We start from the raw sequence: 26,504 nt of genomic DNA on the forward strand, positions 1-26,504 counted from the left end.
AACATGTTCGATATATAAATCCTTGACGGATAATCTCGGTTTCGTCATCAGCATCACGCTATGAGTGAACACTATCCTAATACTTAGGATAATCCCCTCTCAACACTCAGTTTCTTACCCACTCCTTAATATTGTTTTGATATTAATATTGGGAGTGGTTTGGTGTTTGTACAACAGAAAACTTCAAGACGATAGAAAATTCCTTTGTTCTGAAATTAAACAGATTCTCAACGCTCAAATCACCAGTCTATAATTTCTAAAAGCCATCGCCCAAAACCTGAGCTAATCACTAATGACAATTACCTCTTCATCAATAACCAAATTTGACGAGGTATGTCCACCCTCAATTCCATCAGTGGGTGTGGGAAAACCCACCAACCTAGTATGCTGCTCAAGAAAAGCCTGGATGGCAACGAGAGGGACACCATGGCGCATGCCAGTCTGATCGTCCCAGGACGAATGAAGCCCAATAAGCGTACCGTCCGCTTCTGCAAGCAAAGGTGCACCCGAGTGGCCCCAATAAGTCCATGCATCATGCTTCATTTGTCCGATTTCAGAATTGTCCTGCCAATCACCCCCTGCCACCATCCCGCGAAATTTGCCAGAGGATAACTCCACAAAATCAAATTTGTTTTTCACCGGCGTGCTAGACTCCAGGTCGTCCATGCCTGGCTGTCCAATGCATATTATCGGAGTCTTCACTGTCGGTCTTCGTAAGGCTAGCCGAACGAACGGGAATGAACAGATTATACCTTCCTCTTTCCGACAGGCATTAGACTCCATGGCAATAATTTTTAGAAGGGCCAAGTCTCTCTTCGCATCCCATACTATACATTCAGCCTGCACGGCCAAACCGGTATAGAACAGAAGCCAGCGACGCTTGTTCGATTTTTGCAGCTCTTCCTCTGTATCGCCGAAACAGTGCGCGCAAGTCAGCATCCAGCCGTCTGCATTAATACAAACAGCAGTCCCAGCTTCGTATTGGGAAAATATCAGTGTTGATTCGAGGCCATTATAGACAGACAAGGTACCCCCATCCGCGCACCCCTTTGCCTCTTGGCCCAGGGAGGCTTTATCCTTAGCCAAACGCTGTTGTTTCTGTCGCAGAAGCTTTTGTTCTGTTGGCGTCAGGCCTGGTAATCTAGAGCCCACTGGGATGATTTTAAGAGCAGAGCACTTATTTGACGAGTCCGGCTTCATACATCTTAACCCTGCCAAGGTCGACAGTGTGTCTAGCTCAGGTTCATCGGCAACGTTTGATTTTCCCGACCTCAAATTACGCATCTTCACGCAATACTTATTTGGGTATGCAAATAGTTGACAGACGGCACTTATACTGAACCAAGTTCTCTGGGCTGGGAAAAGATACTAGGCACCAATGTCACCAATAATGGTTATATGCAAGCCTTGGCGGGATCAACGAAAGCGCCAAACCAGGTCCATCTTCTCTCTCCCCCGATCGTCCCCTCGCCTAGCGGCTACCAAACCCTTCACAGGCCATACCAACACTTTCACGAAGAATATCTCATCGACGGATTTGAGTTGCAAATGTTGAAAAGACGTCGACTTGCCTATGTTTCATCACGTGATATATTACCTGATTATATAATATATTAATCATGAATTTCACGAGATATTAGCTAAGCTAATACGTCATAATGCCGGCTAATCTCCCATTGGTCAATTGCACATACTTAGCCACCCGCTGGAGAACTCGGACGTCATGACATCAATTGTGTTGTAGTGTGAATAAAGATGGATGAACTTAACTCTCTCGTCAGTGATATCGCCCGCACTATACTTCTGTTATATTCCTTCTCTCAAACAATGTCGACTTTCTACAAAGACACCAGTACTCATCCAACTTCTTTCCAGCTGGAATTTGAGCAGTACATCCCACGGTTATGGCCAACCGCATCCGTCCTACATCTGCACCCGTAGGGCCCCTTAGGATTGACCCAGATTCTGAAGATGGTGAGTAATTTTTCACATTAGTTCTGCTCTGGTTCAAGCTTCGCTAACGGTTTTTACGGTTGAAAAGCCGCCAGTGCAGCGGCGTTGTACGTAACGCAGCCTGAGAGGACTGGATTTAGGACTTCAAGCGGTACGCACTCCTTTGGATATAAGAGAGAAGGGAGTAAAGACTGGAAATTCAGGGTTGTTTTGTACAATTTTCTAACTTGTTTTCGGGTGGCGACAGGTTTACGCCCTGCGAGTAGTAAACGGTTTTCGAAAGACGCTGGCGATTATGACCTTTCACCTGCTGGTGCCGCAGCTAGTTATGTGACCCGTGGCAGTTACCCAAGGCCAGGGCAAAGCACAAAGCAGGATGTATCTTCTATTAGCAAAAAGGGCGAAGAACGGCTGAGTTCGATTGGATCAAAAACTGCCTACAGGTCCTTTCGGGATAGCGGAGTATCAGGCTTCGGCGATGAGACTATCAAGGAAGGGGACTCAGAAGCGAAGATGGCAGCAACGGGAGCCGTGTCTACTAGTCGCAAACGAGTAGAGTCTATGGCTAGTCCTTCTGACGGGGTATCTGATTTAGCTGGGGCCCTCTCTGCTGCAACGATAAGCCATAGGGTCTCCCAGCATGGTAGACCTACTACAGAGAAAAAAGTGGAGTTCCAGATAAATCCGAAAAAGCCATATAACCCTGCAGTGACCAATATTCGGAGAGAGATGTATACCTCGCATCCGCCTGTGGCTGTCACCCTAGATGAAAATCGAAAAAGAGATACCCTCCAGGCCGCGGCGGTGTCAATGGCACAGCAAATGTACGCAATCATACCAAAGGAAGATCCTCAGGATATTGAGACCTCCAGTTTCACAATGGAAGAGCCGGAAGGACAAGCATCGCATCGCCAATCCCTTCAGCGCGGAAGGGAAGGAGACGAACTGGAAGCTAGTTCCTCTTTAGCGCGAAGCAGCAACTACCGTCCACGCCCGCAGTATTTTGCCGCCACTAGGGTCAGGCCACTCTCTCCAAGCTCGGCAGACAGTGGACGATATTTCGGCAGGCAAGCTAAACAAGCTCGCTCTCAGTCTAGGCGTAACAAACATGAAGTCTACTACGACAATAATACTATAGATGCGGCGCAGAGGAATGTGAAGAAGATGATGGAGAATATTGATAACCACATTTACAACTACCATTCACGCCCGTCTCCGGCAATTATGAGAGAATGGGAACGTCAAGCCAATGAACGCGTTCTGGCAAACCGGGACCCGTCATCTTTCGAGGTCGGCCCAGAGCAGATGAGAGCTGGAGCACCACTAGTTCCAGCGAGAAATGTGGATGATATGGCAAGAGCGAGAGTTCGGCCAGCTCTGTACGACATTGACGATCAAGTGGCAGCACGAAAATCGAGAAGAATAACGGATAAGCTTGATGAAGAACGCTATCATCGGTTTATTAGCTCGCAGATGGCACGGGACAAAGAGGTCCATCAACTAAATAAGATAATTATAGGTATGATAATTATGGCCGGCTCTATATTATGTATTTTGAGGTATGTTAACAACAAGATGCAGACGCTCTACGGCACCCTGAGAAGGAAAAGCAATGGACGCAGGACGCAGAAAGGGAAAAGAATGGATATGAATCTGATGAGGACAAAATATCGACATGGCCTTATCCTCCTAAGCGTATCATTCCTGATGCAGAGAGTGATCAAACGGTATTCCAGGCACTGGATGAAGGTAGAGCGGCTCCGCAGCGTCCACCACGTCCACCCACACCTCCAGAGCAGCTCGAAGAGCCTTCTGAACCAATACTTCCTCCCGATGAAACTGCAGATGGTGTTGATAGCGTTCAGGAAGGCGTTGCCGCGGAACAAGCAACGAATGAAGAGACTGCCCTTACCGAGCAGGCTGGGTCCCAGGCTAAACATGTACGCAGGCACAAGGCTGTCCACAAAACATGGTTCACGAAACCATCAGACAACGATGCAGAAGATGAGCCACCACGGGAGGTGGAACGAATTGAAGAGAGAATAGTGACTGAAATCGAGAAGGAACGCCCTGCAACCCCTATCCACGGCGCCAGTAGTATCGGGGATACTACTCCATTGGCTACTGGGGCCCTCGGAGTTCCCGAAAGCCCACACCCTGTACCATCAAGCCACTGGAGCAGCTCGAACGAGAGCGGGCCAGGCTCAGGTCGTGGAAGCCCAGGAATGCAAAAACAGGACGATATTGAAAAGTCAAAGAAACGACTGGGGTTTCCACATCTGTTCCATCGGCATGCTCGACGCAGTGGGAACCAAGGTTCTTTCTCCGTGAACAGACGCTCTGTGCCAGAAGCAAGTCCCCCTCCAACAAGCACTGTACCTGGGCAGTCAGCGGGTGAATCTGTGACAACGCCCGGATCCAGACTATCCAGATTTCAGGAGAATATTTAAGAGTTTCCGTCATTTTGGGTTTGTTATTGTCTATATTGTTGGATTGTCCCCTTGTTACCTGTTGGATTGTCTTGTACTCTTATGTTCATTTTAGGTTAAAATGTAACAAAAAAAGGAGTGGTATCGGAGTGTATGGGGCGGTTAAGGATGATCGATCTATTTTAGTAGCTATATCATAAAAAAATCATTGCTTTACCGTTATTAGTAGTACTAGTATGCTCCGTACTTATCTTCCCTACTGCTACTCACCCACTTTCTATATTGATTCATGAATTTGTGGTATTACATCAACTCGCCGTTCGGGATTAAGATTGAAGTTACCACTAAGCCAACGAAATATTTCTTACCAACCTTCAAGGGTAGATATTCTAAGAGCTCTCCCAAGTAAGGGAGCTATATTCTCTAAAATAATGCTAGATAAGAACCTTTCGAGGGTTGGCTATTAGCCGACTCAAGCATAATACTGTTCGCAATATCAATGTTGAAATCGAGAATAAAGATTGTCTAAAAGCGGCACTGATCGGCGTCTATATTGAAGCGCGCTAGTGGAAGGCGTCTTCCCCACACACTAAACCGTATTTAGTAATAACGGAGTAACGCTGGCAACCGACACGCGACAAAGGGCGGCAAAGCGAGCCGAAAAGGGACAAGAAGGGCTTTTGTTACTCCGTACATACATAAATATATAGTATCGCAGGTCAGAGATCGCTGAAGAAGAGACAAATCAAGGAACGGCTGCGCTCAGAATAACATGCCTGGTAAACGAGTGTCGATACAACCTCGCCCAAAGCAAAGTTCCCTGTCTACACCATGATCCTTTGACACCTGGCAGAAGACTGGTATTATAAGTTAACTCAACACGGGTTGTACGCAGAGGAGAAGCCCGGGGTGCAGATCCTCCATCTCTTTTGACACAAGCTCCCAATGATTAGCGCGGGATGTGTGAAGCACTAGTCAATATATATTATGGAGTTAATATCCCAGAGCTGTTCCTCTCGCCCGATCTTCAATTCCTGTGAAACACCTCACTCTCGACTATTCATTATACTGAAAGCTGGCGTCGTCGGTTTTATGTCCTTGTTATAGCCCATTTTCACTACAGCTTACCAACAGCTGATCCTTCACGATGAGTGTCATAAGCTTTCTTCGAAGCCGACATATACGAGCGAGGAATGATCAAGTCACAAATGCCGCCCAGTTAACCTTACGGCAGAGTCTATGGCCGCTGACGATTGTGACTATTTTATTCTTCCTATGGGTTGGTTCTATCACTATTATACATAGTTCTGGCGTAAGAACCAAACCTCTGAGTGTTGCTAGGGTTTTGCATATGGCTTGCTCGACACTCTCAATAAACACTTTCAGAACACGTTGGGCATCACACGCACTCGATCCTCTGGACTGCAAGCTGCATATTTTGGGTACCCCCCCCTCTTTCCATTCTGCTCATCGCAACGAAACTCCTCTTGCTGACTATATTCGTAGGGCATATCCTCTTGCTTCTCTTGGCTATGCTAACTGGATGCTGCGGAAATGGGGTTACAAATCTGTTTTTATCATGGGGTTATGTCTCTATGGGATTGGAGCTCTCTGTATGTGGCCAGCTGGGTTACATCAGTCCTTTGGCGGATTCTGTGGTGCAACCTTCGTTATTGGCTCTGGACTGGGCTCGCTAGAGACTGCTGCCAATCCGTATCTCTCAGGTAGGTGGTATTCGTCATGCATATCAAAACCCATCGGTATGCTTTGCTGATCCAATGTCTATAGTCTGCGGTCCTCCTAAATATGCGGAAATCCGAATCAACTTTGCCCAGGCATTCAATGCCATAGGCACGGTTGTAGGGCCCGTACTTGGCTCATACGTATTCTTCACTACGACAGCAGACAACGTCAGTGCACTACAAAGAGTTCAATGGGTATACCTTGCTATTGGCATATTCGTCTTTTGTCTTGCAGGGGTATTTTATATATCCGACATACCCGAGGTTACAGACGCGGATATGGAGCTTCAGGTAGCCATTACGCACATTGAGGACAAAAATGATTCATTCTGGAAGCGGTATCAGTTGTTTCATGCTGCGTTTGCACAGTTTTTATACGTTGGTTCACAGGGTGAGTTCTACGTCTATTATACCATATTTTTCTAAACCAACAACCCTATCTAATCGAATATTATAGTGGCAATTGCATCATATTTCATAAATTACAGCGTAGAAACAAGACCAAATACTTCTAGTGCTCTAGGAGCAAAGTTCTTGGCCGGTGCTCAGGGAGCGTTTACGGTTGGTCGATTTTCAGGAGCTTTGCTCATGAAGTTTATTAGGGCTAGATGGATATTCCTTGTCTACCTAGCTGGAGTTGTTGTCTTTCTAGCCGCATCTACTACGCAAAGGGATAATACAGGCATTGGTGAGTGCTTATCCATGTAGAAAACGCTCTCCAGAACATACAGTGGCTAATTATATTTGACAATAGCTATGCTTTTTATGGTCTTATTTTTTGAATCAGTCTGCTTTCCGACAATAGTTGCGCTTGGAATTCGTGGCCTAGGCAAACATTACAAACGTGGATCTGGATTTATTGTTGCTGGTGTTTCTGGCGGAGCTGCGGTTCCACCACTTCTCGGTTATGTTGCCGATTTGCATAATTCTACTGGATTTGCAATGATTGTACCAACAATTGTAAGATCTAACCCGCGCCCCTTTTACTTTTTCTTCCTTCCATGGGTATTAATTCGGCGTCTAGCTCATGGCAGTAGCTTGGACATATGCCGTATGTGTAAATTTCGTTCCCTCTTACCGTGATCCAGCAGACAAAATAGGTGATAGCACGGTTGGTATTGTAGATGGTAGGGAAGATGAGGAACACAGGGGTGGCGAGCTGCAAAACGAAACGGCGGATCTAAAGAAGGGTGTCGAGTTCACTGTTCCAACAGCGGAAGAAAAAGATAGCAGATAGAAGCTATGTTTGCTCTTCTCTACTATCCTCTTATATTTTACTGACTTGTTCAGAGAATACCAGTTAACTAGCTTTAATGATTAACTTGGCCAGCAGTAATGAAGAACAAGTTCTGATCAAACTAACTAGTCGGTACCCTAAGCTACTTAGCTAGTTTATTCGTAGTTTATATACATGAGAAGGATTTATGACCTGGCTTCCTTTGTTTATTGCTAATTCCTGTCGCTCCCTATATCTACGGTAGGGAATCTGTCCACTGTGGGAGCAGAACTTAGGCCAAATAATAGCAAGTAAAGGATGTATATACGAGTAATACTAACAAGGATGAATAAAAGGTCGTCAAAATTAGTCCAGGCGGAACGGAGTATAAAAAGACAATAAAATCTATGAGGAGACAATAGCTCACGGAGTATAGGAATATTGACGGGGTAAAATAATGGAAAACAAAGTAGCTGGAATACATGCTTGGGGGAATAGAAGTGCATAGAATTATGTTAACTCGGTGGAAGAAAAGGTGAATGATTGATGCGGGAGAATTGTATTTTGATATAGAAAAAGTGGTTGATTGGGGCAGGATTCCAGTTTTCAAAATGTGTGGATGGTATCAAGGGGTCATGTATAAGGTAACGAGGGGCCAGGCAGTAAAAAGAAGTATGAGTACATCAGATATATAAATAATCCGAGGAGAGAGCAAAGAGCAAACAATATATAGACAAATGAGATGGAAGTAGTGTAACGTAGGGGATATCACAATTGAGTAAATTCGTTGCATGTTTATTTATTTTATATTTTCGAAAAAGAAAAGCCTAAGCATCTTTTAGGGTTGGAGACTTTTTGAGAGAAGCAGGGGATGGGGACTCTTCGATATTCTCCAGGGAGTCATTGGCATTGAAACTGCCAGGAGAGCCGCCTTTTGCTTCCCGAAGCGACGATGAGCGTGGAGGGCGTAAGATGGGCTTCTCGTGCTCTGAAGATGATATTTGCGAGAAAGAAGGATGTTCAGTAATCTCAGCGGCTGGAAGAAGTTGGCGGGAATCAGGAGAGCCCTCGTGATCAGAGTCAGTATGAAGCGCTATTGGATCCAAGGCAGCAGCTATTGCAGTGGCATATTCAGCATCAAGCAGGACAGGAGAAGGAGGCTCTGGGAAACTCGAAGTCCGGTCCTCAGTTGGACTGAAACAGTCTACCTCTTCCGTGGTGTCGTCAGGCAGCACTTCATCCTCTTCTTCCTCTATTATTTGGCTCTTCCGTGCTCCCGACATCAGTATTTCACCTGAAGCTACACTGCTGGCCCTGCTCCGCATCAGACTGGGGGTCCCCGGCCCATTGCTGGACAGCATGTGTGTGGAAGTAAGAGAAGGCCCCTTGAATGTAGCTCGCTTTCTGCGAGCAAAAATAGGTCCGGACGAGGGTGAAGAGATAAGAGCAGGTGCAGCCTCGTTGAATGCGCTTGTTAAGCTATTATTGTTACCCCCTCTTACGAGCCTGATATTGTTTGGAAAGACAGGCATGGAAGTTGGCGTTGCTGGAAGAATCTTTATTGAAGAATGAGGAGAACGACCAAGAGCTTTGGCTGTAGAACCTGTTGGGGTAGAGACTGTGTCTATGCTGTTGGAAGATATGGAGGACGTTTTTGAATGAGAATGAGCGTGGTGGACAGTTCGAATTGAAGAGACAGACGAGGAAGTGGATTTCCGCCCTCTTAAACCAGCAGAGGAGCGGCGGTATGAATTTCGAGGAGTCAACGGTGAAGGCGAGAGAGAGTTGCGATGATGGGAGTTTGAAGTGTTTAGGGGTCTTTGGGTTAGTGATGAAGTCCGTCTCGCGCCGGGGTAGGAAGCATTGCTAAGTGCCAGACTGCTTGCGTTAGAAGATCGTTTCGTCGTTGGTGTTTGCTGGTGTTGAGCAAAAGTAGCGCTAGTTGGAGTGATGGCCGTGTCCTTGCTGGGCGCGTCTCTCTTTTTAGGAGGGCTCGAGTGAGTAGAGAGGAACTTCATGGTCGAAGAACCCGAGAAGGGCTTTGAGTGCGGTGATTTGGCGCGTTTAGTTGACTCTATTATCCAGTGTTTGAGCTGGGCTAGCTGGCTGATGATGGGATATTGGCGGCGACGGGTGCCCTGACGCCTTAATATCCCCTGAGGACGTATCAGGTCAGGCTGCGAAGCGCTTAGATGATACGTACTTCCTTTGGATATCCGTCTTTCCTTTGGAGGGGGAACAGGACGGCCGCGAGAAGTAGACCTAGGAGATCGAGGAAAGTCCTTTTCTACCGGAGGAGGAGGCGGTGGCGGCGGTAGCGGAGGAGTTAGCAGCCCGTCAGAAGATGGTGTAATTTCAGGCAGCTTAGGCAGGTCTGGAATATTCAATTGCGCTTCTGCATAAATTAGCATGGAATGAATAACAATCGGATGGATGAATTATCCTTACGAGTTGTCAGGCTTCTCCTCTCCCGTCTGCCTCGAGCCCTAGGCTCTTCCGGGTGGCCTTCTTCATCAACCTCGACAAGAGCAGCAGATATCCGTTCCAGCCGGCTGCTTGCAGCACTCAGTCGACGCAGATTCTTTGCCTCAGCTTCCTTTTCACGTCTCTTTCGCTCTCTCCGTCTCTCCTTGCGCTCCTCCTTTTCGATCAGCAGGGTCCACCAGCCCGCCAGAGAATCACATCGCTGTGCTAGCACATTTTGCATGACCTGCTCCGTGTTCACGCCAGCGCTACGCATACGCTCCAGCGTTGCCTTTTCAAGCGGCGTCGAGAAAGGGGGTGGCCGTGTGAGCTTCAGGTTCGCCTGCTGCTGCGGTGCATATTCTGCAAGGAACGGATGGGCCAGGACGTCACTGAGGGTCGGACGGAGAAGCGGGCGTTTTGAGAGCAGCATGTTGATCAGAGATTTGGCATCGTCTGGAAACCGGTCGGTGAACTTGGGCTCTTCGGTAAGAATCCTTGTCTTGGTTACCTGGTCGTCGTCCTCATCGAACGGTAGTTCTCCAGCTATGAGAGCATAGAGAATAATCCCAAGACTCCACACGTCAACCTTTTCACCAGCGTATTTCTCGCCCTTGAGCATCTCCGGCGCACTATAGCATATTGTTCCGCAGAACGTCTGTAGATAGCTCGCCTTTCCTTCGTACTCCCTGGTGAAGCCAAAATCGCATAATTTCACATTCTCGTGTTTATCCAATAGAATGTTCTCCAACTTGAGATCTCGGTGAACGCAAGACTTGCTGTGGACATATGCAACAGCACCAACTAGTTGTGTAAATATCTTCTGAGTCTTTTCGATTGGCATCGGGCCATGTTGAAGGAGATGGTTGTACAACTCGTCCCCTACGCCCTGTTAGCATGTTCCCCATTATAGGGTCGTTTGTTTATGTTTGTTCGAGGCAATGCGCACCAGGACAGTACTCCAGCACCAGCCATACCAGATTCTCTGTCACGATAACTTCGTATAGCCTGGCAATATGCGGGTGGTGGAATTGGCGGTGGTGGTGTATCTCGCGAGCAAGATTGGGATCGTCTCGGTTTGAGGATTTGAGCACAACCTATCAAGCCGCACCCCTTTAGCCTTCTAGCCTTGATATACTACACGATGCATCAGTCTTCGGTCCCCCTACCTTTGATCCATTGGTGAGTTTGTGCGTAGCTAGGTAGACTTTGCCAAAGGAACCCTTCCCTATCAACTTCCCGAGAGCATAGTTTCCCACATTCCGTAACTCCTTTGAAGAGAACTCGCTGTAAAGACGAAGAGAGGGAGCATGATCCGTCAGTAATCTTTCTTAAACTGTCGTGTGAAGCATAGGAAGAGACATTTCGAGGTGGGACTCACTTTAGGAGCTCATGGTAAGAGTTGACAAGCTATGAAAACGAGATAGTCAGCAATCGTTGCTCTTTCAATTGACATACAGCCCGATAATCCCTAGTAAAGACCGCATTCACACGCTCGACCAACCTTTTCCTTTTGAAGCTGCGACTCGGCTCTCGACCTTAGAGGTGGCATGTGTAGGTGTTGGCCGCGCGGGAGCTCTCTGGACAGGACGCAGTTTTGTAACCTGTTGATGGAATTCGCCAGCCGAGTCTATCGATCAAAATGCATTCCATTCGAAGAGGACGACGAAGCCAAGGGAGAATAGTTCTGTAGCAGTATTGTTATTCCTCTTGAAGCGTTGAAAACGAAGTCGGATGGCCCCCTTGATCTCCCCTTAACGCCATCCAAAAAGCAATACGGCTGTGAAGACCAAGGAGAAAAAAAAAAGACAGGCCCGTTGAGACGATAAGGAGAATGCGATGGGTGCGAAACAGACTAAGGGTTTAAGGGTTCTTCGAAGGCTTTTTTTTCTTTTCTTTTCTTCTGCTTGTTTAGATCGTGTCGAGTTGTTTCGTTTGAGGCGGTTTGGTTTATTACTTGAAATATTTTGGTTGCCCCGAAACGTTAGTCCGGCTTAGTAGATATCGAGTCGACAGACACTTTGATATTTAGATACTATGAACGGGGATTAATGTACGGAGTATAAGAGTCGCATGACGGTGAACTCCAGGTTCGGTTCTGTGTTACGCGGATGTATAACTTGATCATGTATGTACAGCATCAGGTTCATGGGTTTTAGTTATATGCAAAGACATCATGTCTGCTTCCACGAGAGCGAGTCCAGGTGTCTTCGAACACGTCGACTGGCACACAGCATAGGGTCGACGGCGTCAAGTCCTTGCTCGCCAAAGAGGCCCAGAGATGCCAGGCCGAGATATGAATGGAGGAGGTCTGGCATTGGCCCCTGATTAGTCCACGAACGGCGCAGGATACCGAAGAAGAAGAAGAAGAAGATGGTTAGACATACCTGGCGGTTCACCAGAGGTTTTGCCGAACCCTCCGATCATATGCTGCGTCTTTTCGAGCAGGTAGCGGCGGTTGGCCTGCGAGTCGACCAGGCTGAGACGGTCAAGCATCTACTTGGAGTGTTAGACCTTTCTGTGCAACACTTGGGACGTCCATTGCTTGGTGAACAGTGAGAAGGCTTACTGCAAGTGAACCGGTGACCCAGAAGCAGTAGCAGGTGTCAGCGATTTTGTTTGGTCTGCCGTTGAATCCGGCGTAGAGGCTGGTTGATTGTGAGTCTGCCTCTAGGGCCGGCAGTGAGGCTATAGCATCATCCAGGGGAGTGCCAGGGGGTTCCTGGCCTTGTGCTTCTGTAACCCTGTTATTATCTCCAGTCACATCGTTATCTTCTTCTTCCTGTTCAATGAAGGTGGTCTGTCGACAGACGAGCCAGGATATCAGACGCTCATTCTCCGTCGAACCACGCAGAGTAACTGAGGAAGTGAGCTTCTTCTCAGGCTGTAGGCACCCAAGAAAAGACAGTGTACCGAGCGCACAGTATGTCAAGCCAGCTATCATATATAAGCCATATTAATATAAGTAGAGAGACCGTTCACAGACAACATACCATTCGACTCGTTGAACGGAGACTCTGCAAAGCCACCTTCATACGTCTTGAACAGAGTCAGTAAACAAGCACAAGTACCAGACACGCATCGAGCATCATAACATGATAGACAACTCACCTGGCAAGCCTGGACATAGTCTATCAACCTTTTGGCATTAATATCCCCTTCATTCTCCTCACCTTTCAGAATATATCTGATGCCGGCCGCACAGCAACAGAACCTCAGGTCTCGACCACCGTCAATGCTGTCTCCAGGGCCAAGTGTCTGTCCAAAGGAGCCATCTTCACGCTGCATGCTACACAGCCAGGAGAGACACTCCCTCCGTCGAACCCGCGCCAGGTCGTCCTCGAGAATGAGCAGCGCAACCAGCGCAAAGAAGGTAGCAGGCACATTCGCCGGATCCCAACATTCGTTCTCCTTCGTCCGCTTCTCTTCACCGAAATTTGCACCTGTGAAGCCACGGAAGCCTCCTGTCGAGACCTGGCAGTGATACAGCCAGTTGATATATCCAGCTCGCTCAGCCGCTGAGATAGCTGGCTTCTCCTCATCGGCGCCGTCCAGCGCGCCCAGAAGGTCAAGGCCGGCGAGAGTAAAGTACGCCAGAGTCATGCGATTGGAATCATTGGAGGTATAAGGGTGTGGAAGAAGAGTCTTGAGGCAGCGCAGGAAGTACTTGATCTGGCGGTCCTTTCGAAGCTCCATGCTGTAACTATCCCGTGTACTCGCTCAAATGCCTGGGTATAGGAATATCTGACGAATATCAGCAATCCATGGATCTTTTAATTAATAGTTCGTCTTATTAGACTGTTAATATCATTAAATGTCCGATATGTTCTTTTCTGGTGGGATGTTTTTGTCGATAAGAAAGGCGAATCCTTGCAGTTAACTCGTTACAAGTAAAATAGTTACATCTCCAGCTTCATCTTCGTCTTTCTCTCTGAACATCCTCCAGACAGCCACAAAGACATGCGATCTAATGTGATGTGAGGCTCACCGATATCGAGAGACCAACGAGCGAGATCGTACTGCTCTCTCTTCCCTGCAGCTCCTCTCTGGCCCTGCGGGAAGGCAGCCATCGGGAGCTGAGATATCAACACCAGCGCAGTACATCTACAAGCATCACCGCAAGATGGGCAGGATATCGTCCAAGACTTATATCAGGCTTCATGCCCTGTTCCAGGTGGCGCTGGCCATCTATCTGACCACCTCGCGCGAGACCGTCAGCGGCGCAGAGCTGGTGTACAAAGTCCAGGACGACCTGAGGATTGTAAGCTCCCCGTTTAACAACATACCAAGACCGTCGATATAGAAGTTATTATTTTATGTCATATAATAGAAGCATACTAACTATGGTACACAGGATAATATACAGCCGTTCAACCTCCCGCGGTCCCCGTTTGCATACTGCGGCATTCTTCTCCTCTCGTTTGCCCTCTTCGACCTGACGCTGGCCATCAAGCTGCCTACGCTGAACCATATACTGGCCGTGGCAGAGTTCATCCATCGCCAGCAGCTACGGCAGCAGCAGGAGCGTCAGCAGAGAGAATCTCTCCTTCGGTCCCGGTCGTCTGCCTTTACTCCAATAATCTCGAGGTCGAGGCCGCCATATACCCGACCAGCGTCCACGCGTACATCTTCCTCGTCTTCAACTGCATCGACTGCGTCAGACTCATCCACGTCGACCGAGCTCAACGACGCAGCGTTGAAGATCACTGCTGAATTCTCCTCTCTCTATCGCCAGCTGTGTCTTCTCCTGATCACGCTTCGATCATGGATCTTCATGATCGTGTCGTTGCGGATATATCTCTCTCCTGATACGGAATGGGGTGCGGTATCCACGGCCGTGCCATCCACAGTCACGACAATTGGCATGCCGGGAACGAGCACCATGGGTGCAGGCAGCGTGGCGACTCCTTTCCACAACGCTGGGAGGACGATACTATGGCTTGATGAGAACATGCATCTCAGCGGAACCGGGCTCAACACTGCAGCTGCTGTGTCCGGTCCTGTATCTGGGGTCGATGTGGGTGATCTAAAGAGGAAGATCGTGTTGGGCTACGGGGTGCTAGAACTGATGTTTTCATGCTGGGTGAGTACACATCATCCTTGACTAGAACTTGCTGGAACTAATGCATCATATCATAGATATTGTTTGCACTCCGGGAAGAGAAGAGACGGGCTGAGAGTCACCTTCGGTCTGTCGGTGTGGGCGTAGGTGCTGACATGGTTGCGGCTTTGCGATGACATGACATCCTCTGGACTGCGACCCTTTGCATGCTTTCCTGATATAAGATGCATGCTCATCCCCTGTTCCCTCCTTTTACTTCTCTTCTTCTGTCCGCGTTTTATAGCGATGCTTCTGTTTTTTTTCTCATACGGCATGCTTTACTGGATAAACAAATACACATACACTAATAGACGAAGATACAAACCAGGTCTTCCATTTGCTGCCCTGCTTAGAAAAGCACTCCGTTGGGCACTTGATAAATCAGAATGCATGGATGAATCTGCATGCATTAAACATAATATTCATGCAAGGCCTGCTCAGCCTCGCCATGCTGGCTGTTTTCTCTATTATTTATTTATTTAATCCATGGCCATCGCACCAGCTATCCCAGTTCCCTAAGTATTAGGTAGCTAATCCTCCTGGAATTACTCTTGTTTACTGCTTAAATAGTATATCTCTATCTGGTACCAAATGTCTATCTTTAGTTCGCTCAAAAACTCCTTTCTCTCAGCAACAAACGAAAATAATGCATCTCTGGCGAACCTCAAGTTCGATTTCTCACTCCTCAAGGTTGAGGCTCCCATCGAATTCCAGCCGCTGGGTTCTGCTCTAACTCTAAGGCGACGAGAGGAAGCTGAATATGGCCCTCAGCACCAGACAGCTCGACGGTTGGCTGCCCTATTTGAGCCCCTGATTCCTCCTACACCGAAGCTCATCTCCGCGTACGGGAAGAGGGTATCTGAAATCATCGAGACTCCCGGCGTCAACCCTGTCGGATCTCGATCTCATGGTCCATTTAGAGAGTATATTGGGGCAGATGGGACAGCTGTATGGGCGGCCGCAACATCGGGAGTCGCTGCATTGGGCATCTATCTTCTCTCTTGTCTCCTTGCCCGGGCATGGGAATCCAAAGAAGCGATATCAATCTGGGTTGAGCTGGTCGATCAGAGGAAAAAGGAAATTGAGAATGCGTTTGAGAGCAGCCACCCTGTCTCCATAGCCAGCGCAATGAGTTCTCTCCAGTCGATTGCAAGGCACGACCTTGCACTGTGGGATGCAAGCTCGCGCTCCTGGCTTCGCACTGCTGACCAGGCGAAGCAGCGGGAGCACAAACAGTTGCTCCTCATGCGGAAGAATATCACTATTCCATTCCTGGGAGGCTCTTCCACCTATGACAAAGTCATATCAACCTGGAAACGGGCGATGCTGGCCATTGAGGACCTATTGTGCGGTCGCCCCCAGTCGATATCAGATGCTGGCGTGCTTCTCGCCCTTTCATCCTGGCATCTCTACCCGGATCTCATCGTTCTGAGGAATAAGACGGTGAATGTGAAATTTGAAGACCCCTTGTTTCCCTGTACTGGTGTCTGTACGATCGGTCTTGAGATACAACCCTCTGGGGAAAATGAAGGCGTACAGTGGTCGTTGGCCCTGTCCCATCTACAATATTATGGCAACGCCGTTAACGTCACTAGCCCGGCAGATTACTCTCGAGTCACTATCTCTCAGCTCTGCCTTGTCGCGCTCGGAGGCCTTCTTGGTCACTGGGGAGCTAATGCAAGAGACCTCGAAGACGCAGTTAAGCTATTCTGTAGCATTGGAGACATATTAGACGGAAAGGACAGAAAGATTGTCTATTCTGCCAAATGGATTCAGCCTTTAATCCAAGCTTCAAGAAAATTCGACTCATCTACGGGGGAAGAAAGGGATGAAAATATCAGACTTCTCAAGTACGGCCAAAGACGGGCAAGTCAGTTCTTACGAAGGGATGAAGACACAATCCCACCCTACTTTGGCCTCTGTAACGAACCTGTCCTCTCTGCACTTTCAGGGAGCGAGTGCAACATCACATACTTGAGATGGCTTGCAAAGTCTATGGGCTCTGCGAGTAGTGACTGTCTCATAATCCGTGTTCATTCCGTAGGAAGCACTTCAAAGGGGGTATCCCCTGATTACTATGAATATATCACTGCTGTTCCCTATCGAACAAAGGTTCACGGCAAGAGAGATTCGGAAGGAGGAGAAGTTTTCAAAATGACACATGCCAGGTGGTACTTTATATGTTCCAAGAGTGCCACCAACAGGGCCGACATTGAGATGGATATAAAAAGGCGCATCGCCGAGATTGGAGACTCCAACGAGTACTGCACTATCGTCAAGCATGGATGGACCGATCAAGGTGAGCCGCGGCGTTGGCACAATCCTCCTCTGCTCTTCCGCTCTGGGCAAGTCCGTGGGCAGCCTGCAGCATCAGACCTGGAATGTCCTATGCCAAAGGAGCAAGGAGCATGCCAATGTTTTGATTTGAAGCTCGTAAATATACCCTACGCATTGAGGGAGTTCTCTTCTACTCAATTTATCCGCACATATGGGAATTTGCGGCTCTCCCTATTCGTTAGAGGAACGGATAATCGCATAACCCTACCTGGAGCTTGCCTCGAATGCGGCAATATAACTCCCCGCGCGGCCGTTCAGCATCTTCTCCAGCGCCCGATATGTAAAGAGAGGCTGGACCGGTATCTGGACGCGATATCTTCGAGGACACTTATAAATGACGCAAGAATTTCCGTATTCATCGAATCTCGGTTTATTCCCGAGGATAGTCGTCTCGCCCTTGATGCTCTATACTTTGCTACCGTCTTGTACAGCTACCTAGGCGGTTCAACTATAATGCCAGGTATCGTATCTAAACCGCTACACAAAGCTAGGTGGGTAACAACCAGGTGGTATGGAGAAGATGGCTTCTATAGAGCCAAGGCAAAGAAGATCTACCAGGTGGAAGACAAGAAAATACCACTAAGCAGACAAGAAGCGTTCGCCTGCATTGCTCACCTAGGTTCAGGCCAGGCAAACATCGACCCGAATGACCTGGAAAGCACGCTGGCAATGTGTACTGAGAATTCGATCTTCGTAGCGGCTGCTGTACTTTCTGATCCCGCGGCTCCGATTAATGAGTACAACATCAGGCGACTGGTCGGCAACATTGGGAGGAAAGGCATCTCGATGCTGATCGCGCCTCGAAACCCACAGATACGTCCGTTGCAGGATGACCACCGTATCGTCAACCACGCTCCGTACGACCTGAAGAGGGAGAACAACTTCAGTGATACCTCTTTACACCTCTCCTTTACAAACTGGACTCTGCCTCTAGCGACGACAGGCACCCAAACCATCGACCAAGACGTCTATCTCGTTGAATCAGTGATAGCTGTCCGAGACCGCGGAGAATGGGTAGCGGATCTAGATATTCTCGGCATCGACAAGAGTAGATTGACGCTTGGAAGTGGGGATGTCTGTCCTAGCCACGATGGCCAACCTCTTGAACATGAGTATACATCTATAGACTGCTGGGAGGAGCTGCTCGACCCTCCGCTGGATGTAGGCGTATTTCGTGCCCGTGGAAACTGGGTCGCTCGTCTTGCAGCCGTCAGCATATTGATGCAGAAGAGCAAAAGCAGTCAAATCGCTATCTTTGACAGGGTCCTTTGCCTAGAGTCCTTTGAGTGCCAGTTCCAGAAAATTTTAAACAAATCTCCAGGTCGTTTATCTGTATAGACTGAGATAGAACTTATAGGTTTCGCCCTGCAGAACCTCAGCAGAGCAAAGACATCCATGATGATATCAAGTGGAGAATATATGCACTAAAGCTGTATCTCCGTCAAACCGCATTAGCAGCTGTACATGTCTTAGTGATAAAATCTGGGGTTGACGTTGCGGGGGAGACGAAATGACCAGGTTCTTAGCCTGCGAGAAGATGCACGATGACGACGGGGATGACGACGGCAAGATGGAAACACACACATGTACATATACATTGAAGTATGTCAAGGATGGCCTGTAATATTAAAAATTAAAAAGATATCTCGTAATAACAATCTAGGGTAAGACGAATATCTTCATGTCATAAGAAGAATAAAAAGAAAGCAAACGAAGGAAGTAATTACATAATGGTATATTGCATGGTAAAATATACTGCATTAAGTGATGGACAAAAGGGACAAAGGAGAGAACAAAGGAGACGGCAAGTTATTTGCATGGAACCTCTTTTTCTCGAGTTCCGCATTCAGGACATCAACTCTCTAGACAATAATTCTGCGCTGCATGCGCGAACTGAACTTGATTATGTATATAGACGGGTTGAGCTTGATTTATGCAACAGCGACGACGAGAGCGGCAATAGCAGCGAGGAGGCCACCGTTCGCATTGACGGAAGAAGCAGCGTTGCCGGTCTGGGTTGGAGTTCTGGCCGAGGAGGTAGTTGGGGAGCCAGAACCGGTAGAGTGGGTGGTGGAGGAAGAGCCAGACTCGGTAGCGGATCCAGATGGGCTGCTGGTGCCGGTAGGGGAGACGGTTCCAGTGATGGCGGTGCCGGTGACGGATCCGGTCTCAGAGGTGCTGCCGGAGGGAGCTGCAGTCGAGGATGGCGCACCAGGGCCGGAAGAAGAGGCAGTTGGGCAGACGGCGGAGTCGGGGACGTTGACACCCACGCCGCCACAGATTCCTTTGGCGAATTGGATCGTTTCTACCGTGTATCAGCAATGGTATGTAGACGTTGATAGAGCATGAACGAGACTCACTCTTCTGCTCGTCAGAGTTGCACGAGGTCGCGACGCAGCAAGTGATGGCGTCGAGGAACGAGCTAGAAGTGCAGATGCACTTGACATCGGCGCCGCATTCTGCAGGGAACCCTTTACCGGCGCAGACTTGCTATAGAGACGTTAGAACTAGTTGTTTATACACTGAAGGAGAGATGAAGAAGACGTACAGCGCACTTGGGGAGTTCGCTGATGCCTTGAGAGGCAGCGACGGTGATGAGAGCAGCGACAGCAACGGCAGAGAACTTCATGATGGCGACAGTGAGTGTTTATAAGGTGATTGAAGCGAGTGTACGTCTGGTAGTCTTTTGCTGTTGGTCTTGTTGGTGAGGTTGAAGGTTGTTGGAGGTCGAAGACAAGACGAAAGCGGAAAAAGGACGAAAGTTATAAGTTTTTGGGGGTTCAAGTTTTCCCCTGATCCATGTCCAATATCTTCATCTTTTTCTACTCTTGACACGCTCTACAGTTGTGCTTTTATGGGGTGATTGTACAGGTAACTATATTCATCTACAGGTATGATACTCGTCTTCCATGTTCTGGTACTGTTTCTCACGCGTCTACGTAGGATAAAACCGCCGTGTTGACGAAGCTGTAACTAACATCCCAAGAGACTCACGGGTTACCCGCAAATTCAGGTCTTGACGGGCCAGTCAGGATTGAAATCGGCGAAGAGACTCTGGGGCTCCCTCCACTGGTCAAGGACAGCTGCGTTCTTGTCCCTCCACCTGCCAGCAAACTGCATCGGATAACAGCAAATAATAATCAGGTCACCCTGCAAAAGAAAAACCGAAAGGGTGGATGGATGTAACAGAGAGGATCTGCTGGCTCTGACCTGGAGCAATCCTTGTACCGCCTATCTTTTAGTTCGCATCTTGGTGGCGTCGTTTGGCCGATTCTTTTTACGTTTGTGAAGGAGGCGGCAGACTGGGGTCAAAAGGGAAAAAAGTGAACCACATCAGTCCACACACCACTTTAAAGGCTGGAGCAGAGAAGCTGTTCAAGCTATGCTCGTCTGGAGATAACAGGAGGATCCTTTCTCTCGTTTTTCATCGGCCTTTCCATCATGGCGTTGGGCATCCTCGAAGACACCAAGCTCGACCATGTTCCTGGTCAGTCCACCGGATGAAACGAGCACAACATGAACACTACCAGGGAGAGATACAGGAATTAACTTGATATTAGGGACCACCTATGTGCTCGATGATGATGGCAGCTCCGTAGAGACGCCAGTTCCCGAAGAATCGCACCTCAAATACGACAAGTCGGGTCCAGTTCCTATCATTCTCGTTCCGCAACCCAGTGACGACCCGAACGATCCATTGGTAAGGAAGCACAGAAGCTATAAATATCTAAATATTTTATAGCATCTATTCATGAATTTAACACGATAAGAGTACTGACGAGCAATAGAACTGGCCGCTATGGAAACGCGACCTGATCCTATTCATCCTCTCACTTACTTCTGTGATATGCGCCACGACGTCTCCCATCATGGCCGCAAACACGGTCACAATCGCACTCAACTATACCATCAATTTCACCCAGGCCGCTCTCCTGACGGGATACCACCTATGCGGAGTCGGAGTCGCGGGCATCATAATAGTGCCTACCGCTAGAGTATGGGGGAAAAGACATCTGTTCCTGCTCGGTAATTTGATAGTTGTCGTCACTTGCGCCTGGGCCGGCGCAAGCAAGTCAAACCATACCAGCTTGATTTGGGCCAGAGTGTGGCAGGGTGTTGGTCTCGCCCCGTTCGAGGCTCTTGTAAATGCCGTCGTTGGCGACCTCTTCTTCGTTCACGTATGTTACTACATATATAATCCTTACTACCTCTTATCATATACTAACACAAAAGTAGGAGCGCGGAAAACGCATGGCCCTATCTAACGTTGCACTTTTCGGAGGCGCATTCCTCACCCCAGTAATTGCAGGGAAGATGACCCATACCTTGGGCTGGGAGTGGACGTTCTACTTCATCGCCATCTTCGCCGGTGCCTGCTTACCTCTAGTCTTCTTCTTCGTTCCCGAGACCGCGTACAAGCGTGCCAAACATCTCAACACTGACTTTTCGGGAGACGCTGATCGACGAACAGCCAGAGTAAATGCCTCGGAGAATATTGAGAAGGACGCAGAGGTCGACTCCGCCGATGGACCAACAAGCTCTGGCGCCGTAGCTGCCAACGGCGATGCGACGTCCTCCCAGATACCGAAGAAGGCTACATTCGTCGAATCCCTGGCTCTCTTCAACGGCCGCAAGACAGACGAAAGTTTTTGGAAGCTCCTACTCAGGCCGTTCCCGCTATTCTTTCACCCCAGTATCGCATGGGTAAGCTAGCCCCCTCTTTTTTTTTGTTCTATAGCCTAGTCTATCATAGCTCACTAACATCAATAGGCCTGTCTGATCCAAGGTGTCATCATTGGCTGGACAGTCTTTATCGGCGTAGTCCTAGCTGCCCTCTTCCTAGGCCCGCCGCTGTGGTTCTCAGAGGTAGAGACGGGATACCTCTACACGGGCGCCTTCATCGGGGCCGTCGTTGGGCTGTTCCTATCAGGTTTATTCTCAGACTGGTCCGCTAATATGCTGATTCGTGCCAACAAAGGCAAATATGAGCCTGAGTTCCGTATCTGGCTCGTCCTACCACAGCTGATATTTAGCGGTATTGGCTTATTTGGGTTTGGGTTTGCAGCTGGAAACGTGCCGAAGTACGGATGGGTCATCCCAGATGTCTTCTTCATGTTTGTCCTTATCGGCATGGTTATGGGTGCTGTCGCTAGTGCCCTGTATATTGTCGATGCCCATCGTAAGTTCCTCCCTTTTTTTTCGGCCTGTCTAGATATTAGTGGCTCACAAGGTATACAGGTGAAATCGCCATTGAGGCGTTCACATGTCTGCTCGTTTTCAAGAACATGTTCAGTTTCCTGCTTACCTACTTCGCGTACAACTGGGTGGTGTTGGGAGGACCTAAAAAGGTCTTCCTCATCATTGGTGGTGTCGAAGTAGCTGTCTGTCTGCTCAGTATACCAATGTGTAAGGACTCCTTTACTCCTCTACCCTATACTCAATTCTAATCAGAATACATTATAGATATCTTCGGCAAACGCAACCGTTCCTTCTTCCATCGCTACGACATTCTCAAAATCCTGCATTTGTGGTAGCTTAATTGCCATCACACGCATATGTCTAAAGCTACTACCAAATTATACCCTCCATTTATTTATTTTTTATTTTCCTACTTATATCATTGTTACCCATTTCGGGACGGTAAGGAATGTCTTCATCATATTTTCCTAGACTCATACCAACATGCCACCAGATGCCACTTAGCTGCGAAGTTATGATAGGTTGGGCGCTTACTAGACTTCCATAATTTTTGTTAACATAATATGCATTACTATATACAGTTTTAATATCCAGGTGGGACCATGATTCATAACTATTTATCATCACCTTCGTCTACTTTCTTCTCCTCTGCCATTGTAACCTCATCATCAACGCTAGTCAACGTAACCATCCAAACGGTTGGAATGGCCAGCACCAAAGCCCCAATACACAGACCCCAATCCATCGCAAACTGAGTCAACGGAGCAGCGCCAAGGGCATTGACTCTCCAAGCCATTGCACCTCCGGCGGCCTGAAATGTTTTATACGCACCCACCAACACAGCTGCCACAGCCGCAGAGTTCGACATCGTACCGATTAACCAATAGCAGTATCCCTGCCACAAGGCATCATATGCCCCGTAGAAGAAATACAACCATATAGGACCTGTAGCAATTTTGGCATCACGGGCATAGTCGATATCCTGCTTCAAGCCGTGGGCAAGCCGGTCATCTTCCCAGCGCTGAAAGGCGAGTCCACCGCCCCAGATCGCCATACCGGTGACCATAAGTGTAGCCCAGCCAAGCCATGCGCGCTGCCGGCGGTTGAAGTAGGCAAAATCAAGAAGATAGCCCATTAACAAACCACCGAACATCTGTGCCATCCAATATATAGCTGAGTTAAGTGATCGAGTGCGGATGTTGAACGTAGTTCCGTTGACATTGTTCTGTTGGTATGAGTAGAATACGTTGGCACAGAAGAACAATGGGAGAACGCATAGTACTCGGATCTGCAGGAGAGAGTGAAATATGCTCGCTAGCCTCTTCCCTATTGACTGATGAACGACGCTGGTTTCCGCTTCATGCAGCTGTAGTAACTTGATGCGGGATGGGGGACAGATGAAGACACCAATAACCCATCCAAATATCATAATTACCATTGTTGCAATATACGTGCTATTCGATACCGAGCCTTCTTTGGAATTGAAGTTTATCCCAAAACTGGCCAGAGAACCAATCATGCCACCGAGGTTAAAGATTATCCAAAAAACAGCAATGGCTCGGCCCTTTTGCGACTCAGGGACATAGGTGGTCATGATGGCCCCTTGAGTGACCCATAGAAACGAGGCACCAACACCAAGAATGGCTCCAGCAGCAATCACAAATGAACCGTTGTGTCGTACTATTATCGTCTTAGCATTTGATATCGATCTTATTTTGGGGATTAAATGTAGGACTTACTGTTAAAGTTCAACAGACTCGCGCTGTATAGGGCGTATGTCCACCCACCAACTAACCAGCAGGCTCGAGGACCAATAATTGAGAATATCGGTCCAACAACGAAGAGTGCCGTAGCTGCCGTGGCGGAGAGCAGTGCAACATTTGCATTGGCAGCAACAGTTGCGTCTACCTGGCCGGACCCTCCGAGCCCTGTGAGAGCATTGTACATCTATAGCAAGCTGTTCAGTAAGTTGCACGCTGAGACTGGAAAGAAACACAGCTTACACCTGGGCAACAAAAGCAGATAAAACTGATCAGTAGCACCTGGAACCATGCATGGCTGTAGATGTCTAACCATTTAGATGACTTGGGGCTTTCGGGCTCGCCGTTGCCCATCTGTCCTGCCTGTGGAGCTATAGACACGGAGCCTGCCATACTTTCCCTCTTCTCTTTGTCTCACTTATCCAGTCAGACACTAGCACTGTTGCCTCAAGATCAAGAATCAGCGTTATATCTTTGATATAACTTTCACCAATATGATAAAGGCGTGGGAAGCGCCGTGATATATATACAACAGAGCCAACAAGCTGGAGGATTTTAATGGCGCCTGTTTAAGGCGTGGGGAAGTCGCATGGTCACTTTCAGGTGCAGCAGAAGGTTGTATCCAACTGCAACATCTTAGACATGGGGGTAATGATCCTTCAACCATGGGGTAAGACATGCTTTTTATACATATTAACTTCAGGCAGCTCATCCCAAATTGCGGGAGAGTCGGCAAGTAAGAGCCTCGTCGTCCCATCTAATGGTAAAACATGGCCATACGCTTTCGTCTCCGCATCGATTGAGAATATCGTCCTTTTGAACCAGAGATTGCTCAGTGGGCCCGATGTCACATAGCTCTCGGGCGAACAAAATCCGAAGTTGTACGGCCTCGTATTATTGACCTGGTGGCGTATTCCTTCACGATAGGATGCAGAGACAAAACTGAAGCCCTGAGATGGACACTTTCGCCATGCCATTGAGATATTCTCTAAAAAGCCGGAGAACATCCACAACTTTCAAGGGAGTAATTCTTTAAGAGAGTAAAGACGACGTCGAGAATTGCCTTTTTGGGGTGAAATCACGTGCAGTAGTGGTATTTACGTGCAGTTTTTATATTGGATTTTATTTCCAGAGCGATGTATATTTCATATATAAAAAAAGGATTATGAAGAGAATATTTAAGGTCTTGAAGTGTGATGAGTTACATGGAAGGTCATGGAAGATGACCATATAGCAGTTTTTACGAGGTAAGTATGGCTACTATTGGAGGCAGAGTTATGTAGCATCAACGAAATGCTACCGCAACCGTAAAAGTGCCTTCAAGCTTCTTGGTCCAGATCTTCTACGGCTGTCTGGCATTTACAAGCTTTGTTCCTGGAGCCTTACTTGGGAAAAGCCTCTCTGTGGGTCATTTTGGCTACCAAGAACGACCCGCTTCTGACCTTGATGTGATTAGCTATGGCTTGTCAGTATGAGCGCGCCCTTTTCTTTTCATATAGCTCAAAATACCAGCATCGCCAAAGGACGCCTCAAGCGACAAGTACTGCAGTTGTGGGAAAATAATAATATACTGACAAGCCGGGGTTTAACATGATGGGGTCGTTTATTGATCTGTCTACCCTGCAGACAGAAGGACTGAACCCTCGAACTACAAATATAGACCAGGTCTCAACTGTTGAGCTATGTCGTTTGATCAATGATGAAGACGTCACAGTTCCAGGAGCAGTTGGTCTTCACATACCCAGAATAGCTGCAGTAATCGATGCATTGGCACCTCGTGTATCCCGCGGTGGACGGGTTGTATATGTTGGTGCTGGTACCAGTGGGAGGTGAGATACTCTGTCAAGCCTCTCTCCTTCGTGCTCTGTGGCGTTCAAAACAGCTAATACCAACACTCACCTGATAGACTTGGGGTACTCGATGCATCAGAAATACCACCCACATTCTCAGCTCCTTTTGAACAGTTTGTTGCTCTTATGGCTGGTGGGGATGCGGCAATGCGGAAAGCCCAAGAAGGTGCAGAAGATGACAGCAATGGTGGTAAACAAGACTTGGAGGTGTTAAATCTTGACCCTGAGCTTGACTCGTTGATCGGAATCGCTGCATCTGGCCGCACCCCTTACGTGCTATCTTGCTTGGAGTATGCGAAGCGGCTAGGATGCATTACCATTGGAATTGCATGTTCAAATCCTTCAACTATGAGTACTTCCGGACTAGTTGACTATATGATTAGCCCAGTTACTGGTCCTGAGGTTGTTACAGGGAGTACAAGGATGAAAGCCGGCACAGCTACAAAGCTTGTGC

At 48.1% G+C, this 26,504-nt stretch overlaps 12 protein-coding genes across 12 annotated transcripts in view; 7 read left to right on the forward strand and 5 right to left on the reverse strand.

Annotated features, from left to right (window-relative positions):
* Positions 1-282: 282 nt before the first annotated feature.
* MCYG_07221 (AT hook domain-containing protein family protein) lies at positions 283-1,284 on the reverse strand (the record flags this gene model as incomplete). The annotated part of the gene is made up of 1 exon (XM_002843392.1): positions 283-1,284. One exon carries the CDS (start codon positions 1,282-1,284, stop codon positions 283-285), a length of 1,002 nt encoding a protein of 333 aa, XP_002843438.1.
* A 620-nt stretch (positions 1,285-1,904) lies between these two features.
* MCYG_07222 (conserved hypothetical protein) lies at positions 1,905-4,403 on the forward strand (the record flags this gene model as incomplete). The annotated part of the gene is made up of 3 exons (XM_002843393.1): positions 1,905-1,974; positions 2,201-3,472; positions 3,535-4,403. 3 exons carry the CDS (start codon positions 1,905-1,907, stop codon positions 4,401-4,403), a joined length of 2,211 nt encoding a protein of 736 aa, XP_002843439.1.
* Positions 4,404-5,529: 1,126 nt separating this feature from the next.
* MCYG_07223 (L-fucose permease Glucose/galactose transporter) lies at positions 5,530-7,361 on the forward strand (the record flags this gene model as incomplete). Its single annotated transcript, XM_002843394.1, has 7 exons — positions 5,530-5,661; positions 5,724-5,824; positions 5,889-6,106; positions 6,171-6,515; positions 6,582-6,812; positions 6,912-7,084; positions 7,149-7,361. 7 exons carry the CDS (start codon positions 5,530-5,532, stop codon positions 7,359-7,361), a joined length of 1,413 nt encoding a protein of 470 aa, XP_002843440.1.
* Positions 7,362-8,167: 806 nt separating this feature from the next.
* On the reverse strand, positions 8,168-11,355 carry MCYG_07224 (protein kinase domain-containing protein; the record flags this gene model as incomplete). The annotated part of the gene is made up of 4 exons (XM_002843395.1): positions 8,168-9,735; positions 9,789-10,685; positions 10,973-11,090; positions 11,308-11,355. 4 exons carry the CDS (start codon positions 11,353-11,355, stop codon positions 8,168-8,170), a joined length of 2,631 nt encoding a protein of 876 aa, XP_002843441.1.
* A 622-nt stretch (positions 11,356-11,977) lies between these two features.
* On the reverse strand, positions 11,978-13,499 carry MCYG_07225 (geranylgeranyl transferase type I beta subunit; the record flags this gene model as incomplete). The annotated part of the gene is made up of 5 exons (XM_002843396.1): positions 11,978-12,114; positions 12,191-12,299; positions 12,373-12,740; positions 12,797-12,842; positions 12,915-13,499. 5 exons carry the CDS (start codon positions 13,497-13,499, stop codon positions 11,978-11,980), a joined length of 1,245 nt encoding a protein of 414 aa, XP_002843442.1.
* Positions 13,500-13,926: 427 nt separating this feature from the next.
* Positions 13,927-15,041, forward strand: MCYG_07226 (conserved hypothetical protein; the record flags this gene model as incomplete). Its single annotated transcript, XM_002843397.1, has 3 exons — positions 13,927-14,064; positions 14,170-14,886; positions 14,943-15,041. 3 exons carry the CDS (start codon positions 13,927-13,929, stop codon positions 15,039-15,041), a joined length of 954 nt encoding a protein of 317 aa, XP_002843443.1.
* Positions 15,042-15,495: 454 nt separating this feature from the next.
* Positions 15,496-18,579, forward strand: MCYG_07227 (conserved hypothetical protein; the record flags this gene model as incomplete). The annotated part of the gene is made up of 1 exon (XM_002843398.1): positions 15,496-18,579. The coding sequence occupies one exon, from the start codon at positions 15,496-15,498 to the stop codon at positions 18,577-18,579; it is 3,084 nt and encodes a 1,027-aa protein (XP_002843444.1).
* Positions 18,580-19,172: 593 nt separating this feature from the next.
* MCYG_07228 (conserved hypothetical protein) lies at positions 19,173-19,870 on the reverse strand (the record flags this gene model as incomplete). Its single annotated transcript, XM_002843399.1, has 3 exons — positions 19,173-19,546; positions 19,602-19,731; positions 19,790-19,870. 3 exons carry the CDS (start codon positions 19,868-19,870, stop codon positions 19,173-19,175), a joined length of 585 nt encoding a protein of 194 aa, XP_002843445.1.
* An 812-nt stretch (positions 19,871-20,682) lies between these two features.
* On the forward strand, positions 20,683-22,775 carry MCYG_07229 (conserved hypothetical protein; the record flags this gene model as incomplete). The annotated part of the gene is made up of 7 exons (XM_002843400.1): positions 20,683-20,728; positions 20,802-20,941; positions 21,030-21,419; positions 21,478-21,945; positions 22,012-22,420; positions 22,480-22,647; positions 22,705-22,775. The coding sequence occupies 7 exons, from the start codon at positions 20,683-20,685 to the stop codon at positions 22,773-22,775; spliced, it is 1,692 nt and encodes a 563-aa protein (XP_002843446.1).
* Positions 22,776-23,053: 278 nt separating this feature from the next.
* MCYG_07230 (DUF895 domain membrane protein) lies at positions 23,054-24,593 on the reverse strand (the record flags this gene model as incomplete). Its single annotated transcript, XM_002843401.1, has 3 exons — positions 23,054-24,120; positions 24,180-24,387; positions 24,444-24,593. 3 exons carry the CDS (start codon positions 24,591-24,593, stop codon positions 23,054-23,056), a joined length of 1,425 nt encoding a protein of 474 aa, XP_002843447.1.
* A 101-nt stretch (positions 24,594-24,694) lies between these two features.
* Positions 24,695-25,055, forward strand: MCYG_07231 (uncharacterized protein; the record flags this gene model as incomplete). The annotated part of the gene is made up of 3 exons (XM_002843402.1): positions 24,695-24,714; positions 24,736-24,870; positions 24,908-25,055. The coding sequence occupies 3 exons, from the start codon at positions 24,695-24,697 to the stop codon at positions 25,053-25,055; spliced, it is 303 nt and encodes a 100-aa protein (XP_002843448.1).
* Positions 25,056-25,790: 735 nt separating this feature from the next.
* The window catches only part of MCYG_07232 (N-acetylmuramic acid-6-phosphate etherase), a gene marked incomplete at both ends in the record, with an annotated part of 2,308 nt that continues 1,594 nt past the window's right edge, over positions 25,791-26,504 (forward strand). The window contains 2 exons of the mRNA XM_002843403.1: positions 25,791-26,029; positions 26,107-26,500. Coding sequence (XP_002843449.1) covers positions 25,791-26,029; positions 26,107-26,500 — 633 coding nt within the window. The remainder of the gene's footprint in view (positions 26,030-26,106; positions 26,501-26,504) is intronic.

The sequence above is a fragment of the Microsporum canis genome, genomic scaffold (genome assembly GCF_000151145.1).
Source record: "Microsporum canis CBS 113480 supercont1.7 genomic scaffold, whole genome shotgun sequence".
Lineage (NCBI taxonomy): Eukaryota > Fungi > Ascomycota > Eurotiomycetes > Onygenales > Arthrodermataceae > Microsporum > Microsporum canis.